General features: G+C 38.0%; 1 protein-coding gene across 4 annotated transcripts in view; it reads left to right on the forward strand.

Annotated features, from left to right (window-relative positions):
- FAP (fibroblast activation protein alpha) overlaps nucleotides 1–17,607 on the forward strand; it is a 77,674-nt gene extending 60,067 nt beyond the window's left edge. For 3 of the 4 annotated variants that reach the window (XM_027559270.1, XM_027559262.1, XM_027559282.1), the window contains 7 exons: nucleotides 78–272; nucleotides 5,943–5,997; nucleotides 13,579–13,678; nucleotides 14,817–14,881; nucleotides 15,364–15,436; nucleotides 15,697–15,770; nucleotides 17,208–17,607. In XM_027559270.1, coding sequence (XP_027415071.1) covers nucleotides 78–272; nucleotides 5,943–5,997; nucleotides 13,579–13,678; nucleotides 14,817–14,881; nucleotides 15,364–15,436; nucleotides 15,697–15,770; nucleotides 17,208–17,309 — 664 coding nt within the window. In that variant the 3' untranslated portion in view covers nucleotides 17,310–17,607. The remainder of the gene's footprint in view (nucleotides 1–77; nucleotides 273–5,942; nucleotides 5,998–13,578; nucleotides 13,679–14,816; nucleotides 14,882–15,363; nucleotides 15,437–15,696; nucleotides 15,771–17,207) is intronic. The other variant, XR_003514074.1, reaches the window with a different exon arrangement.
- The last annotated feature ends 616 nt before the right edge of the window (nucleotides 17,608–18,223 follow it).

Raw genomic sequence — 18,223 nt, forward strand, 5'->3', positions numbered from 1 at the left:
TAAAGGCAATTCTTGGCCCCGATGGGAAGTTGAGTTTCACAAAAACATCAGAGATTCTCTTTCTTTTTTCCCCTTAGGTATGGTGGTCCCTGCAGTCAGAGTGTAAGGTCTATATTCGCTGTTAGTTGGATATCTTATCTTGCAAGTAAGGAAGGGATAGTCATTGCCTTGGTGGATGGTCGAGGAACAGCTTTCCAAGGTGACAAACTCCTGTATGCAGTGTATCGAAAGCTGGGTGTTTATGAAGTTGAGGACCAGATCACAGCTGTCAGGTGAGCGCCTTCTCATTCAAACAGAAACTGTTGTCAGCAAAAGTTATGCAATAACTTCTGGGTTTCTCCATCCTTAATGCCTTAATGCTTTTTGTCTGTTTTCCTAACATCATCTAAAGCTATCATTAATCATCAAGGGATATTTTTACCCAATATGAGAAAAAAATTATTCACAGAAAAGAGTAGAAAAATAATTCGTAGTGAAAGATGATAAATACTCTCTTTCCATGGTTTAGTCATTCTAATAGCCTTTCATTAACATGGCTCACAATTAACAGAAAAATTTGTATAACTCTAGGAATGGTCTGTAGAAAACCGGACATCTGAGTGCTCAAGCCTTGTGGATTCTACCTCATAAATTCAGAAATGGCTCAAGATTTCATCGGCACTATGCACTTACAGATACCAGACATTCATTTGTAATTAAACTATCATATTAGCAAGAAAGTGTTTTCCTACTTTCACTTGACCAAAAAACAATTATTTTATGTAACGGAAATTACATTATGAAAACGTTTAGAGGAAATACAGATTTATAATCTGACTTCTTCCCAATTACATTCTCAACCACAATTTATGGCTCAATCATTTCTTCCAGAAAAAAAAAAAGAAAAGATTCACCAAAATTGTTCCTAATTTGGAAGCACTGTGCAGGATTCTTCTGGATATTTCTTATAGCTGTCAGGTTTCTGTTATTATGGTATGAGTAGGTGACATTAGAGAATAGTAGCTTGTAAATGTAAAAACTAACAGTCTGATTGCACTCTTGGTCATGGATATACGTGCATGCATGACAGCTAAAGGTCAAACAATGCTTCACAGAAAGAGCAATTTAGAAAATTAATTAGTATGTTTCTTTTATCATCTTAATATCACTAATGGTTATTGATTTCAGTGTAGCACACAGAACACAGACTGTATTTAACAAATAGGAGCCAGGCCCAGACAACACTTTTCTGTATTTTTTGTCTCTAATCAAAGCAGAAGAGTTTAGACTCACAAGTGATATTTTTTTAAATAGAAAAGTAATCATACGCTTTTAAACTTTCATTCTGTGGACACTAATTACACACACACACACACACAAACATTCAATTAAAAGCAAAGTCTATTTGGATAAAATCTAACAAATTAATAAGTAAATTATTAAATAATGTTACACAATCTGTAGGCATTATTCACACTTAACTTCTAGGAGGCTCTGTCTTTCCTACTCACCCAGATTTTTGGCCTTTCCACTGTTTCAACTTTTTTGAGAGATACTTCTGTGTGACAGAGAGTCATAGGAAAGGTAATTCAAAGAAAAATCCCAAGATGCAATGTCTCATATAAGACTATGGTATGCCTTACAAATATTAACGCAGCTATCAGCATTATAGACTTAATTCTTTTTTGGCTGTGTGTCACACTTGTTTGTATTAAACCATGCAATAAAACACCAGGGACACGTAATCGTGGGACAATATCAAAGGACAGAGCTATAAACTGCGGTTTATAATTCAACTTTCCAAAGTTGGTAGAGCTAAAAAGTGATTTGTTTGGTGTTGATTAAAAACAATCATTACCATCATACATCATTATATGTTTGTGCATTTATTTATCACCAAAAATGTGGCATTCAAATTTAAGAGGAATACCTCAAGAAACGGAAGAGATAGAATAGATAACTTCTGAAAGTTTTTCTTTGGATGAATTGAAAATTTAAACCTGATATCCATGCATTGACCTTAACATAAATTGTTATTTCTGTTCAACACATAGAACAGGAAGCCACAAATTCTATTGATTTTTCACAATAACATAAATGACGCTTAGAACTGAAATGAAGATTGGACCAGAGGCTGTAACTGTCTACCTCTACCTCCTCTGAGCCATTTTTGGATGGAACCTGAAGAAAGTTTTTGTACTGTAGATCAGACATATGTTCACTCATTGACTCAGCCATTCAAGAGCAGGTGAAGTAGTATATGCAATTACAATACTCTGTATAAAATCATGCAATTTACAATCTCAGCTTTCGGTGCACTTGCAGTTTCTGAAGAGAGAATAAACCACATGGAGCTTTCTGTATTTGCCTCAGTGAACAGGGGTGTCTGTGTGGCCCATGCAAAGTGCATCTGCAGCAGTGGAGATGCCAACTGGCCTTCACCTTGCTTGAAGCCACTATTCTGCCAAAGTACAAGGGAGGCCTGGAAGCCTGATGTTTTGAGAAGACAAAAGCTAGAGAATAGATTCATAGTGATAATTCTGGAAAGAATTCAATCACATATTTTCCAGAGAAATATTTTAGGAATCAGACCCTGAATGTCTGACCTGAAGACTTGGGATTGTAATCCCTCTATGGTAGCCCTCCAACTCTTGTTGCTGTCTTTCAGTCACTAAACTGTGTCTGATTCTGCAACCCCACCAGGACGTAGTCCTGGTGGGGTTGCAGTCCCCAGACCGTAGTCCACCAGGCTTCTCTGTCCATGGTCCTCAAATTACCTCTTCCTGCAAAAAAAAAAAAGAAAGAAAATGAAATTTGTTTCCTTGAATCTCTTAGCAAATGCAATCAGGCTAAATTTTTTACATAGCAAAAAAATCATATGTACATATTTGAAAATACTAGTAAATTCTAGTCAAGGTTGAGAAATAAATTCAACGAAGCAAAGCAGGGGGAAAAAAAGCCCTACAGCTGCACAAATTTTGAATGCCCCAAAGGAAATGCATTTGAGGTCAAAGCTTAAGTAAAACTGAGACCTATGTTCTTCAGTCTCCTTTGCAAGTGGTACACATGCAAGGTGGTACACATTCAGTAGTTACAGGGTCAAATCTGTTCATTTGGGGTAAGTTCGGCACTTTAGACATTCCCACAATTTTGAAACTTTATATAACTTCAGGGATAGTGGTAAGAAAGAATTATATGAGAAACAATATACTGTTATACATGATACCAATAAAAACATTTCCAAAATAGAATAATAATCAATCAATAGGGTTTCAAACTGATCTTTAGCCTAGGGTTATTTTTAAGAGAGAAAATTTGTAATGTCCAGACCAGTCTCCAAAATTAGAAAAACATGCTTTTTCCCCTGTTATTAACATTTGTTGATTTAACTACATTATTGGCAGTATTTCTGATAACCCTCCTGAAAGCTCTTCAGAATTTTGGAGGTAAATTTTATAAAGCTTGGTTGATCTCAAAGTGCTCAGATTATCTAGCTAACCTTTAACCTAGTCTTGCCACATTAAGTGTTAATGTTTCATTTCCATGTTAACTATTGCGCTATCATTTCCTGTAAATGTCATCCTTTTGGAATAAACCTAGGAAGGGAGCTGTTAAGAATTTCCTGTTCCCATGTATCACCTGTTATTTGCTTTTACCCCAGATGCAAGGCAATATGATTGCTAGCTTCTGGGAGATCATAAAATCATGATTGATTTTATGGCTTCGAACTGGCTTCAAGCACTAGCAGCAAGATTGCTTTGTTTGGTTTTTTGTGTGTGTGTTTTTTTTTTTGACAAAGAAAGTGAACCTTCTTTTCTTCCATTTGGCTTTTGAAGTTTGTGGGCAAATTGCCAAAATACCACAGTTGACAGCCCGTTTTCTCTACCTACTGTGAACAAGCATCCACACAGGTAGCAACTCTCCGATTGCTACTGCATTTCTCCCCTGAAGACGCCTCAGTGTCCTTCAGAATTAGTGTCGAGTAAGCTGTGACTGACGGGGCTTCTTCCCATCTGTTTGTCCCGGGCATCTGCCCAACTCCTCTGTGCAGCAGAAACGTGCATTTTGAATACATGCAATGAGCAAAATGGTTGCTGTGAAATCCCTTTAAGAAATTCCATTATTCAACTAACGCAAATCACTCCATTCTAGTTCCAGAGAAGAATGAGGAAGGACATTAATGTCACTTAAGGCAACCAAAAAAAAAAAAGTTTTTCTGGTCATGAGTGTCACTTTGGTCTCATCCCCTTCTTTTCCTTCACTGTCCCATCCAGGCCTCTGTAATGGCTCATTCACTTTGCTTTTTTCTTCCACTGCTTCTGTTTCTTTGAGAGTTTCTTCTATCAAAACACTCCCTAAATAAATCACAATGGCTCTCGAACACCAGCCTTCAGGTAAGCATGGAGTAAATTAGCCCAAAACACTCTTGCTTTGTAGCAGCAATGCACTTAGATTTCTGAGAGTTTCCCAGGACTTTCTGAAGGTCACCATTAAGCATGGCCCTTTGCTCCTAAGGAGAGATTTGTCTTCAAACTTGATTTCAAATGGAGGGTCTTTTGTGATGGAGCTTGAATGAATCATGTTCATATTCTAAAAGATACATGTAGTTGTCCAAACCATGATAAACAGAGGGTATCTAAATATGATATGAGAGAGGGATAGATATTTTTCCATGGATGGATGTGACCAAAAATGAGACAGAGATTATAATGTGTGCGTGTGTACTAAGGCTTCAGTCGTGTCCAACTCTTTGCTACCCTATGGACTGTAGCCTGCCAGGCTCCTCTGTCCATAGGATGCTCCAGGCAAGAATATTAGAGTGGGTTGCCGTGCCCTTCTCCAATTATAATGCATGTCAACTTAAATAAAAGGTTAAAATGAGGCAAACTCAAAATTGTTTAAAAATGAGTTTATTCAGGTATAGCAGAGGAACTGCAGTTCTAGACTCACAAACTATTTTAGCAAGCTATAGGCCAGTTCATTGAGGGTTTGGGATAGGCTGTATTATAGGCAGGGAATATAAGGAGGGAAGAGTTCAGTGAGAGTCTGTTAAAATCAAAAACAGAGACAAACTTTGACTACTACCTGGGCAGATAAAACTAGTCCCATCACACAAAGCTCAATTCAATGTATTTTGAGGAACTAACCTGACTTGGGTTATTTCTTGTTCTGGTCTCTGGAAACCATAAGCAAAACTTTCCAAGGTTGATATGAGGCCAACTCTCTATCATTTAAGAAAATTTCAGTAATATCAGTTTTCTGTACATCAGGCATATATGGAAATCAGTCTCTTGCAGTCCTGAGGGCACTTGTGTGTGATTTTCATTTTTATTTTTCAGTCCCATTTTAGATTGAAATTCTTTCACATTAACACGTAAGCAAACAAAATCATAAGAAATTAATAAAATTTAAAACAGGAACAACAAACCCTCTTTTTTTTTCCCCAAAAACTTGCAGATTTGGAAATTTGGTTCCACTCAAAATACTATTTCTTCTGGTGTTACTATGAGCCTGTCTCTCTCTCTTTTTTACTTATAAATAATTTAACTACATTTAATATCAAACTCAAAAACAGGTAGCTGTAGTCTGAGAACCTGAACTAACCATTTACTTCTTCAGTGCATTAAAAAATTATTTCCCCTTTTGATCAATATTCATTTGCTGACTATGAGCTTCTTCACCTGAGCCCCAAGTAACACCAGGACAATTAGGGTAGGAGGCCTTACAGCCAGGAGAGTACTACTCAATAGATGTACCAGAGAGTTTAACAGCTCCTTTTATCCTTTGCAGAAAACACAATAATATTATTTTAATTATTTGTAAATGCAACCTTATTATGCATGTGTTTAAACAAAGAAAATGTAGCATTTCTATTAAATCTTTGGATTAAATATGCTTGTGTAATGAAGTAAATGTCATGTGTACACACTTAAAATTCTAAAAATTTGTTTCTTTTACTTTAGAAAATTCATAGAAATGGGTTTCATTGATGAAAAAAGAATAGCCATATGGGGCTGGGTGAGTTGTTTTATATGTTTTATGCCTGTTATTTGGTTCAGCAATCATCATTTTCTAAAGTGTTCGCTTATAAGATTTCTCATGAAATGTTAATGTTGCAACATAATTTGATCTGTCAATGGAAACAGTCAATTTGGATAATCTGGGCTTCAAAGTGGTGGCTTTCAGCGTTTGTTCCTTTTTTAAAAATCATTTTATTTCTCCTTTGTATAGAAAATTAACTCATAATTGATACTCTTTCACTTAATTTCTGCTATTAGAGTATATAAAACTAAATCATATTTATCAGAAGTTTAATTCCCTTTGTTTTTTTAGAGTTAACATATTTCTTTTATACCTCATCATTTCATTTTAATGAAAAGCTACAATAAAGTTGAAAATTACAGGAAATTTCAAAGTATAAATTCCTTAGGACCCAGTCTATCCTAGTCATATCTTGGCTATTTGATTCTTATTTTTGTAATCAAAATTTTCCCCTGAACTAATGTTAATTTCTGCTAACTGGAAAGAAATAATTATTTATTACTAGTTATAGGTCGTGGAGATCATTTCTCAAGTTTGAGAAACTATACTGGTTTTCTAAATACATACTGAAAAAAAGTGGCGACATTTACCAGTCTTGGGCAATAAAGTCACTGGAAAGTTCAGAGAATTATGGGAAAGAGTTTAGAATCGCCTATTATAAATTATGATAATCACCCTTCAAAGATTTCCTGTTTCACGTTTTGGTCTGAATTTGTACATTTGCAAGTCAATTTGCAGCCATTTGTGCTTGGGTTGTTTTTCTTGGCTGTTTTCTGAGAGCGGCCTGCACAAGATGGAGGGAATGAAACCCAATATTGAAGGGAATCTGCAGGATTCCTCTCAGCTCAGTGACCAGATGAAGAGCTGTTATGAATTTGTAAAAAGTTTTTACTTCAAGCCATTTGGTCCTTCTTAAAACTATCAAGTGTTAAGTATCAAAACAGAATGGAATTCAAATGGGTGGAAATAAATGAAATATTTTATACTGAAACATTTCAGATAAGACTTTTCTTACCATCCATTTTTATAAAATTTCCTAAAGTAAATTCTTGAAAGATTCACATTTTGAACTGAACCCTTACATATAATCATGAACATTTCTTTCAGAGTTTCACTTTGCTTTTACTTCAGGCTTTGAAATAACCATAAAGTGAACCTTTAATTTCATTTCTAGAACATTCTAGGTTGAAGTACTTTGGTAGAGAACCACATATGTAGATGATTTAAGAAACCCACTCATCACATAAAGGAGAGTGGGCTTTATCCATGACTCTGTAACATGTTTCTCTTCTTAGTTTTCTGTTTCTGTGACCATTATACTCTATTCCTCCTTTAAATGTTGGTGTTTTTCTGGATCTGGTCTTGATTCTCATTGTTCTTCACTTTCTTGGGGAAATCCACATGGTTTCAAAGACGAGGCCAACTGCCAGATGCCTGCCACTAGCCCCCACCTCTCTCTTCTGAGCACCACATTTCAAATGCCCGCTGATCATGTTTCCCAAATGTCTTACCGAGGCCTCAAGCTTAACTTGCTGAAGTTAAACATACTACGTTGGTGTTGTTCAGTCTCTAAGTCATGTCTGACTCTTTTGCTGCCCCTTGGACCATAACCTGCCAGGCTCCTCTCTCCATGGGATTTTCCAAGCAAGAATATTGGAATGGTTGCTATTTCCTTCTCCAGGGGATATTCCCAACCCCAGGGTTGAACCCGCATCTCCTGCATTGGTAAGTGTATTCTTTACTGCTGAGCCACCAGGGAAGCCCTAAACAGATAATAGTCTACTTTAAAACAAATCTTCATCTTTAATAAGGACCTTACCACATACCTGAGCTTCCCAGGTGGCTCAGTGGTAAGGAATCTGCCTATATACTGCCTAAATACCTGTGCAGGAAACACAGGTTTGAGAAGATCCCCTGGAAGAGGGCATGGCGACCCACTACAGTATTCTAGCCTGGAGAATCCCATGGGCAGAGTGGCCTGGTGGGTTACAGTCTATAGGGTTGCAAAGAATCAGACACGACTGAAGCCACTGAGCATGCACAGTGTATACCAAGTCACCCAAATTCATAACTCTAGAGATGCTTTCAACTTCTCCAGCTCCCTGACTCCAATATTCTATTGATTAGTGAATTCTGTCAATTCTGCCTCCAAATATCTGAGTCTATTCTCATCATCCTCACTGACATTATTTTAGTTCAAGTTTCTTTATATGTAATTTAAACCAGAGCTTCTCAAACCTTAGCTTATATAAGCATCACCTGGAGAACATGTTAAAGCAGTTCCCAGGGCCCTCACACCAGGGCATCTGATTCTGTACTCCAGAGTGGGGTATGAAAGTCCACTTGCATGGACCATAGGCTGGGAGGTACAGGTTTAAATCTTGCAGTTGTACCTTAACTAGCCTCCTTGCTTTAGTTTCGTAAGCTCCAATGTTGCTGATGAAATTATTGTTCTAAAACACAACTCTTTCCATGTTGCTTTTTCGTTTATATTGCTCATATATATTCTAGGGCTACCTGCTGACTTCAGCCTAGGGCCCAAACACATTTACTTGCATGCAAGGCCCTTGACAATCTGATTGCAACCTACTTTCTCAGTCTCATCTCCCTCTACTTTTCCCCAGACCTTATAAATAATTTGATTTGTCTGTTCCCATGAGTCAATCACGCCTGTTCAATGCGCCTCAGTGGCCATCCTCTTCTTCCATGCCCCATGTCTTCCTCTCTCCAAAATGCAAAATTTCTATTTATTCTTTTAAGACCCAACTCAGATATGACCTTTGTATGCTCCAATAGCTCTTTATTACTGCTCTTATAGGAATTACCATTTTATCTTATTTGTGCATTGTTTTCTCTCACAAGGATGTAAGCTCATCAATGGAATGGACTTTGTTTTTCAACTTTGTTTCTCAAATGCTTAGCACAGTATTGGCCATCTCACATATCTATGAGGCTGTTTAAGCTGAATTTAATCCTGTAAGTTAACGTACCTCCAATGTGTCGTACCATGAAATTTGGGGGCAAACATTCTCTGGTCTAATAATTTGGTAAATTATGAAGTCTATATAATAGTGCATATAGGTTCCATGAAGAACAGTAAAGAAATCTGTTAATTTTTTTTAATATAGTATTACCAAAAAGTATTTGATTCCATGGATACCTCTTTGAGATGTGGTCTTGAAGTCAATAGGGAGTGAAACTGGAGTCTTAGAAAGATACTTTGGCTGCAGAATGAAGAATAGCCTGATCTTGGGAGAGGGAGTGGTTCAAAGGAGTAGGAGGGATGTAATATTGGCAACAAATACCAAGGGCCTGAATTTATGCAGTGAAGAAAGGGGCAAAAATAGGTCATAGTTTTGTGTGCTCTTTTATAATATAATAAGCAGACATCTATGGGAAATTGGAGAAGGGAAAGAGAAAGATGTTGAGAATGACCATTTGGGTTTGTCTATCTATTACTGTGTTCTGTAAACATCTGTTTCCACAAAGTATTAGATACCTTTCTAAACTGAGAAATACACTAAAGCTAACTATACAATTTTTTCTTTGGCCAGTTGGTCAGTAAGTTACAAATCATACATTTCCCTCCATTATCCAGATTAAGAAGGGAAGAGAAGACATTTTCATTGTACCTTTTCATTTTTCTGGCGCACAAACCAAATTCTAGTAGCCTGGATTTTAGCTACTTAATAGATATGTACTATGCACTATGTACTCAGCCCTGTGCTTAGGAAGTGTCTGTTATGACAGTGGTTCTGACCTGGCAATTTTGCCACTCAGGGGACATTGGCAACGTCTGGAGACACTGGGTTGTCAGAACTGGGGGAGCACTACTAGCATCTAATGAGAAGAGGCCAGAGATGCTGTCAAATATCCCACAGTGCACAGGACAGCCTCCAACAGAAAAGAACTATCCAGCCCCCAATGTCAATAGTGCCAAGGTTGAAAAACCTTGATTTATATGAAGAAAAATTAAAGCAATTATTCTGACAATTGAAGAGCAGCAGGGGTTTTGCTAAATTATTAGAATAACAACCTCATTTATGGGCTTTGCTTTGTTAATATAGACCTAGCCAGGTGGTGTTGAATAAGCATTAGTTCGTGATTTAATCTTAGTTCCTTTCTCTTCCAGTGACTAATTATAAGCAATTTGAATTGCTATGTGTGATCAACGATGTAAAAGTAGGACAAATGCACCTCTATTGAGACTATATTAGACTGAATTTAAAACTTCCCAACAAGGTTGCTCTAATGTAGGGATATAGAGGAAGTGGCTTGTTGTCAGATGTCCTGCGGTTGAGTCTCAGCTCCGCTTACTCTAAATTTATTCTGAGCCTCAGTTTCCTCATCATGAAATGCAACAATAATTTCCCCCCAAATCACTGTGAGAGTTAGATGAGTTAATAGGAAAGTCATATATTAAACAAATATTGATTCTATTCCCAATGTGTTTCAGATTGCATCATCAGTGCTAGGGGGGACATTCATTAACAAGATGGACAAAAATCTCTACCTTTATCAAGTTGGGAATGGTTGGGGAGCAAGGCAATACGCAAGAAAAATAAATAGCACAGATAGAATGTTAAATAATGATTGATGAAATGGAGAAAAGCAAAGCAAGAAAGGAGTAAGGAGCGTCATACAAGATTGATGCAGTTTTAGATTAGAAGGACAGGTGAGACATTTATTTATTTATTTATTTGAGTTAAGACTTGAAAAAGGAAAGAAGTAAGCCATGCCAATTTTGGAGACAAGAAAATTCCAAGCAGGGGGTGGTGGCATTTGAGGAAGTCCTGGGGCTAGATCATGCTTGGAGAGTTCAAAGAACATTAAGAGAGCCAGTGAGCAAAGAGAAGTGGGATGGGGGAGAAAGGAGACAGAGCCTGTAGGACCACAAAGACTGTTGCAATGACCTTAGCCCCACAAATGTTAACTAGTTATTATTATTGCCTGTAAGCAAAATAGTCCAGTCCGATTTATAGCTCCCATCAGAATACTATTCCATAAATCCCTCAAAATTCTGTGCCGTTCTAAGAAAGTTTTTAAAGATATCCTCCATTTAAACAAAATGGCAAGGCATCTAAGTGCAAAGGACAAAATTCTAGAATTCTCATGGCCAATCTGCTCCGTGGGTTCTTTTCTTACTGCATCCACCCACTCTGCCTTGGAGCCCCACCCATGGGAGAACAGAAAAAAGTCAACTCGGGTGTTTTTTTTTTTTTCCTCTCTTTATTTCTACAATAGAAACAGCTTTTCTAAGCTGCCTGAGAATTTAAAGTACACCTTCTTTTGTTGTGCTGCTGCTATACTAGTTTTGCTTTTACAAATTTCTGGAGACAATGTGTTCATATCGAAAAGGTGACGATTTTATTCAGATACCACACTCTTATCTAATCAGTGAACAAATACAGATTAATATTTTTATAATTTCTAGGATTTGGGACAGAGATGTTCAAAACCCTTTTTACTATATGCAAATGCTCTAATTTCAAATATCATTCTGTGCTTTTTTGTGTTATGGGGCATACAAGAGGAAAAGCAGAACCCAGTATTATAATTTGCAGTGAACGTACTTTTCCAATAAAACCGTAAACAATCAAATTTCTAAAGGACTCAGGCTTACTCTACATGCATTTAAATCTAAAATTAAGAACAAAGAAGAAATCTTTCATTTCAGTAATAGTTGTTGCTAACCTACTAATCCAAACAGATTATTTTTATAAGTAAAAATTTGATCCTGATGAGAATTTTCACTTATCAAAATGATTTTAAAACCCACATTTTCCTTCTGTTTTTAAAATATATTTTTCCTCTATTAAAATACGTTTTAGTTCTCCTCCAAGTATAATGAAAGGAGGCCACGGTATAATTGGAGCTGCCTCTTTTAGTCTGTGTTTTGTAGCCAAGGGTCCTCAGTAAGATTCCCTGGAGATGGAAACATAAAACTGTAAACTAGTTAGAGCATTCTTTTTCTAACAATTGAATTCAGCAAGAGGGTTTAGCTGATCCCTGCGGACCATGTATTTCGTGGATTAAGACTAGACCCCGGCCACTGACCTGCTGCCTGATTTCACCCTGTCTGTCTGCTGTCTCTCCCTCGCTCTGTAGGGCTCTCACTCCCACCCTGTCTTAAGACTGACTTTTCTGTGACAAAAGATGATATGATCTCTCCTGACCTGAGGGCAGATCATTCCCAGAAGTTTGTGGTAATAACAGGGCACACCCTTAGTTAGAGAGCCATATTGTCCTCTTTTGATTTGTAGGGATGTCCTGTGTTGGGGCAAGAATAATCACATCCTAATCTAGCACAGACATTGGTGGGGGTGAGGGTGGGTTTTGACCAGGACACTGCTTAATCCATGTGCCAAGAGGAAGCATCTCTCTCCCAACAGGTAGACAAATTTGCCTTCTGGGGGAAGATGCAGCTTTATTATGAAGTTCTCTGTTCATTTTTTCATTTTCAGGAAAAGGTTCAAATTTCCAAGTGACACAGACACACATCTCCTTCTGTTATCAGAGTCACATTTCTGAATCACCTACTGATTCCCTGGTAAAGAAAAGTGATGAGTGCGAAACCTGCTTCAGACTCTGCAATTTGTATCTCCTTTTGTGTTTGTGTTCCCATTAAGTTGAGGTAGTAGGGGCAAGTAAGATTTGTTAAGGCACCAATGGCTTTTCCCCCTTTGAGCTGCTATGCCAGAAATCCTCAAAACAGAATACGTGTATACAAACTCTGGCCATCTCTTCAGTTCAGTTCAGTTCAGTCGCTCAGTCGTGTCCGACTCTGCGACCCCATGAATCACAGCACGCCAGGCCTCCCTGTCCATCACCAACTCCCGGAGTTCACTCAGACTCACATCCGTCGAGTCAGTGATGCCATCCAGCCATCTCATCCTCTGTCGTCCCCTTCTCCTCCTGCCCCCAATCCCTCCCAGCATCAGAGTCTTTTCCAATGAGTCCAGTCTTCGCATGAGGTGGCCAAAGTACTGGAGTTTCAGCTTTAGCATCATTCCTTCCAAAGAAATCCCAGGGCTGATCTCCTTCAGAATGGACTGGTTGGATCTCCTTCTCTTAAACTACACAAAAGGTTCTTGTGTCATTCCCTTGACGTTCTCTTTTGAAAACAAATTAAGTAAATACACAGATATAAGTTTTGCCTCACATTACTGTTGTACATTGTGGAATGTATCTTGCTTTTACATTTGGAAATGATCTTTTTTGTGTGCACTTTTTAAGAGTAAAATTCTGCTTTTGCCATAGCAAGGTCCTGGTGGAAAAACACAGAGGCATGGGTAAAGAAATTTTTGCAGAAAAATTGCAGTTGTATCTATCTCTTAAACTGCCCCCTCCATATTCTGATCAGCACACCAAGTCTTTGTAATTGACTAGGATGAAATTGTTGGAACTTGCTGCCAAGAGTGCAAGATAGACATTTAATCTACCCAATCCATATTCCCCAGCTCCCATCAGCACTATTGTGAGTAGAATCATTATACAAATATGTTGGAGAGTTTAGGAGAGTGAATCTGGGACTGACTCCTAACAATGTCTCCACAGTCCTATGGAGGTTATGTTTCATCGCTGGCCCTTGCTTCAGGAACTGGTCTTTTCAAATGTGGGATAGCCGTGGCTCCGGTCTCCAGCTGGGAATATTACGGTATGGAAACATTTCATAAATGTTGCTGCAAAAACATTTAACACATAATTACTCTATATTTAAGGTTGCTAGGAAAACAAATTATGCAGTAAAATTCACCCCAGCATCACTGGGAAAAATATAATCTATAAATGAGGTTGTTTATATGATTCATTATAATCATGTTGCAACAATCAAAGAAATCTTAAGACGAAAAAGGACTCTTCCAAAACCCAATGAATGTTATTCTCTCCTAGAAACCTTGTGCCCCCTGATAAACCAAATCTTTAAAAATCGGAGCTAACTCTGTTTTTGCAGACACACAGGTGTAGCCAAACTGGCTTTTAAGCAGTTCTTAGGGAAAATCAAGCCAAGCCAAGTAATTCACCACCACACAATAGTTTGCAGCTGCCTGATACATTACTCCAGAAGTCAAAGAAACAAAAAATTTGTTCGAGAAGTATACCTTCCATGTGTGCCTATTTTTATGATTAACATCAATGCAGGATGACTATTTGGAGTTAATTATAATAAACGCACAAAAATTAGCTTTCATTAGATCTTCTTCCCTGTGTTGAGATGAAAATGAGGCAATTGTGACTTGGGAATCTTTATTCAGAGGAAACTATCCCAAATTAAGAGACCAGTGAGAGTACTAGAGGTGGCTGCATTTGTGATTTCTTTTAAAATGTAATGAGGTCATTCCTAGCTCAACATTTCCCCCATCAAAGAACTTTGGGCAGAAGTGAAAAAACTGAAGAGCTGTCCTTTCTATTGTTAGGTGCTCCTGTTTCCACAATCTTCTCCTGCATCTCTTCTCCAGGCTTGTTGAGACAACTAGCAGAGCAAATGACTAGGGTGGAGCATTACAGAAAGGAAAGCAAGACCTTTCCTCAGCAGCTCCCCCTGGGAGACTAAGGAGCTGGCTCAGACAGTAAAGAATCTACCTGCGATGGAGGAGATCAGAGTTTCAATCCCTGTATTGGGAGGATCCCCTGGAGTAGGGAATGGCTACCTACTCCAGTACTCTTGCCAGGAGAATTCCATTGACAGGAACCTAGCAGGGATGCAAGAAATCAGACATGACTGAGAGACTAATACATTCACTATCCAGCCTGAGTTATCACATGCAAACCTCATGCTCTTACATATTTTACAGCATCTATCTACACAGAGCGATTCATGGGCCTCCCAACAAAGGATGATAATCTCAAGCACTATAAAGTAAGCATTTTCTGTTTTATATATATATGAAATATATATATATATATATTTCATATGTGCTAAATAATTGTAAAGCAGTCATTCAGAGTTTACACTGCTGCTGGGTCCACAAGCAAATATGATGATCTTTTGTCAGCTGTAAAACACCTTACTAGAAGGAATTAACTCCCTTTGGATTCTACTTTTTCTTTCCTCATCCTCCTCCCCACCCCCAACCCCTACACAGCTTGAGCGGGCATCATTTATGCCTAAGGTCTCACTCATATGTAACATATGACACATAAACTTTCAGTTTTTCAAACTAAGAATCAGATGGAAGTAATGCAAATGATGATGAAAATGTGTTGCTCTGACTCTTAAATATTTATCAACCAAAGCAATACATAATTTCAGTATTGGTGCTAAGTCCATTGCACAATGATTTAGCTAGTTTTCTATTAGAACTTGCAGCAACTAAAATGTTAATTTTTCCCCTTTTCCAGAATTCAACTGTGATGGCAAGAGCAGAATATTTCAGAAATGTAGACTATCTTCTCATCCACGGAACAGCAGATGGTGAGGTTTAAGCAAGACTCTTACACATAAAAATACTGAGCCAGCATCACTTTGTTTAAGAAACATTAAGCATCCTCCTATGCCTGTGCTCAGGGTCAGTACCTAAGAGTCAGGGACATTTCCATAAGCGAGTGTGATTACTCACTGCTGACAATGTCAACTGCATGACTAGATAATTGTTGGTGTTCATTTCCAGGCAGTACATTGTCACTCTGCTTTCTGGTATTTAACAGCACTTTAACTCTCTCTCTTTGTTGCAGATAATGTGCACTTTCAAAACTCAGCGCAGATTGCTAAAGCTCTGGTTAATGCACAAGTGGATTTCCAGGCAATGGTACATAATTTCATTTTATTCAGGTTGATGGCCTTAGACCCCTAAGCTAAAAGGAGGACTCTTCTTCTTCTTCTTCTCCTTTTTTTTTTTTTTTGCTAAAACCTGACAAGAAGGCTATTCAATAGAGTAGGCAGAACATTAGCAAATGACTCTTGGATCTTCCATGAACTCCCTGAGGGACACTAGGCAAACCACGCCACCTTTGCTGACCCCAGTCGAGTCATATATTAAATAAAGGCATCCACAAGATTAGAGGCTCTTCTAGCTCAAACATCCAACAGTTCTCTGGTCCTACATACTGACTGCAGCTTCGTGCTTCAAATCCCTGTAAAACCTCAAAGCAGCCAGAAGATTCTGTGTATCCAGTAAGAAGCCATCACAGAAGGCTGTCAGAGACCTCAGAGGCTCCCAGAAATCATGCGGTTCCACTCAGAGCTAGAGAATCCTTCTATCTCTGTGTTTTCTATGCCTGACATGCGCTTGGCCCACCACAGAAGCTCATATTTTCACTGACTGAATGAATGAATGAGCTAGCTGTGAAATCCAGTTGCTTGAGGAGTGGGAAATGGAGACAGAGAGGAAAATAAGGCAAAATCCAAGTCGAGGGAGACAATCCTTGATGGTTCCATCCCCCTTCTCCACTTTTCCCTCACTTGCTTATGTTGCACAAGAACCTAGAAAAGGAAACCCTCCTTCTTTCAGAAATTTGGCTTCTTAAAATAATTTACAGAGGGTGAGGTGAGACTTTTCTGGTCTTTTTTTATCCCCTTTACCATTTTTTAAACTGTGACTCCTAAAGTGCATTCAACTCATAAGAATATAGTATTACATCAATAACCACTAGCCAACTTTATTCAGTGAAAATCATCTTACTGGCATCTCTCCAGCAATAAAATTTAAATCCATAATACCATCTCCCTGTTTTTTTTTAATAATACTATTTTTAACTCCTATGAAGGATGTTTATGGTTATACGTATTATGGATTTTCTACAATAGAGAGGAATTAGATTCAGAGGCTAAAAGCCTCATGGAATTTTTTAGCTAGAAGGCGCCTTAGAGGAAGTGAAATCCAACCCCCTCATTTTTCAAATGAGGAAACCAAGCTCTGGAAATTCAAAGTAACCAACACACCACCCCAGTTCTGGAACCCAGGCCCGGAATCCCAGGGTGCTGGCTGCTGTGAGAGCTCAACCACCCCAATGCGATCTCACATATAGGTTTAAAAAATATGAAACAATGGTGAAAGTTAGTAAAAGGGCTTTAAATCTTCTTGTTCTTCAAGTATACATGTAAATTATTTATTTATGCAAGTATTCTTAGGTATTTCAATGGTAATATTAGAAAAATTACCAGGTTCTGAGAGCACAAAAAAGTCAAAGCCGGATGCACTGTGGGTTTGCAGGAATAAAATAAGTTTCTTCCCTTTGTGTTTCAGTGGTACTCGGACCAGAACCATGGCCTATCCGGCCTATCTACGAAGCACTTATACACTCACATGACCCACTTCCTAAAGCAGTGTTTTTCTTTGTCAGACTAAAACAATACAGATACAAGACTGTATCACAATCTGAACACTTCCTATAAATGCCTCAGACCGTTTACTTGTTTCACTCTTTATGCTGTTAAATGTTGGTATAAACAAACACACGAATGTTGTTCTGAAGGCTGACAGAAGATTCAGAGGACTCAGAAGTTCAACCTAAATATTGTTTACATATTCTGGCACTCTGTGAAAGAAGAGAAAAGGAGGCCCTGCCTTTTGCTTTGGACACAAACAGTGTTTTGTTACCTGTTCATTTGCAGGGAAAAGAATAAAATCAGAAGTTAAAATGCTATTATTTTCTCTGTGTTCCTTCCTTTCAGGTTCCAGTTTCTATCAGAGAAAGAAATGCTTGTGTTAGGCAAATGCTTGAATAATAGGGTGGTCATGGAGGAGAAGAATCTAGAAGCAGTTTGGGATTTTTGTAAATAGAATTCCAAATGCTGGAAAAAAATAGCTCAGAGTGTGCAAAAGCATTGTTCAGAAATCAGGTTGGCAATACATTTTGTAGAGGCACCCTGACGTTTGCTCTCTGTGCTGTCCCTCCAAGAAATGTTTATTAAATTTCTCCCAGAAGATTTCTTATTGTCAAAAGCATTTGATAAAGATAAAGTCAGAATGTTGAATCCAGGCTCCTTTTAAGAAATGCTTCAAATTTGGAAATGTTCCTATTTTAGATTCCTTTTTAGAATGAGTAATGGTAACTGTTTTCAGATTGCTACGCCACACCAAACTAAATAAAACAAAAAATTAAACAAAATGGACATCAATAGCTAGAGAAGGAAAATGTTACGTCTATGAGATTATTCTGGGGTTTTTGTTCTATAAGTTTATTTGAAAAAGAAAAAAATACCAGAAGTACCATAACGTCTGCAATCCCAAAGGCAACGCTCTGCCAGTAACTGTCCCTG

Source organism: Bos indicus x Bos taurus, chromosome 2 (assembly GCF_003369695.1).
Source record: "Bos indicus x Bos taurus breed Angus x Brahman F1 hybrid chromosome 2, Bos_hybrid_MaternalHap_v2.0, whole genome shotgun sequence".
NCBI lineage: Eukaryota > Metazoa > Chordata > Mammalia > Artiodactyla > Bovidae > Bos > Bos indicus x Bos taurus.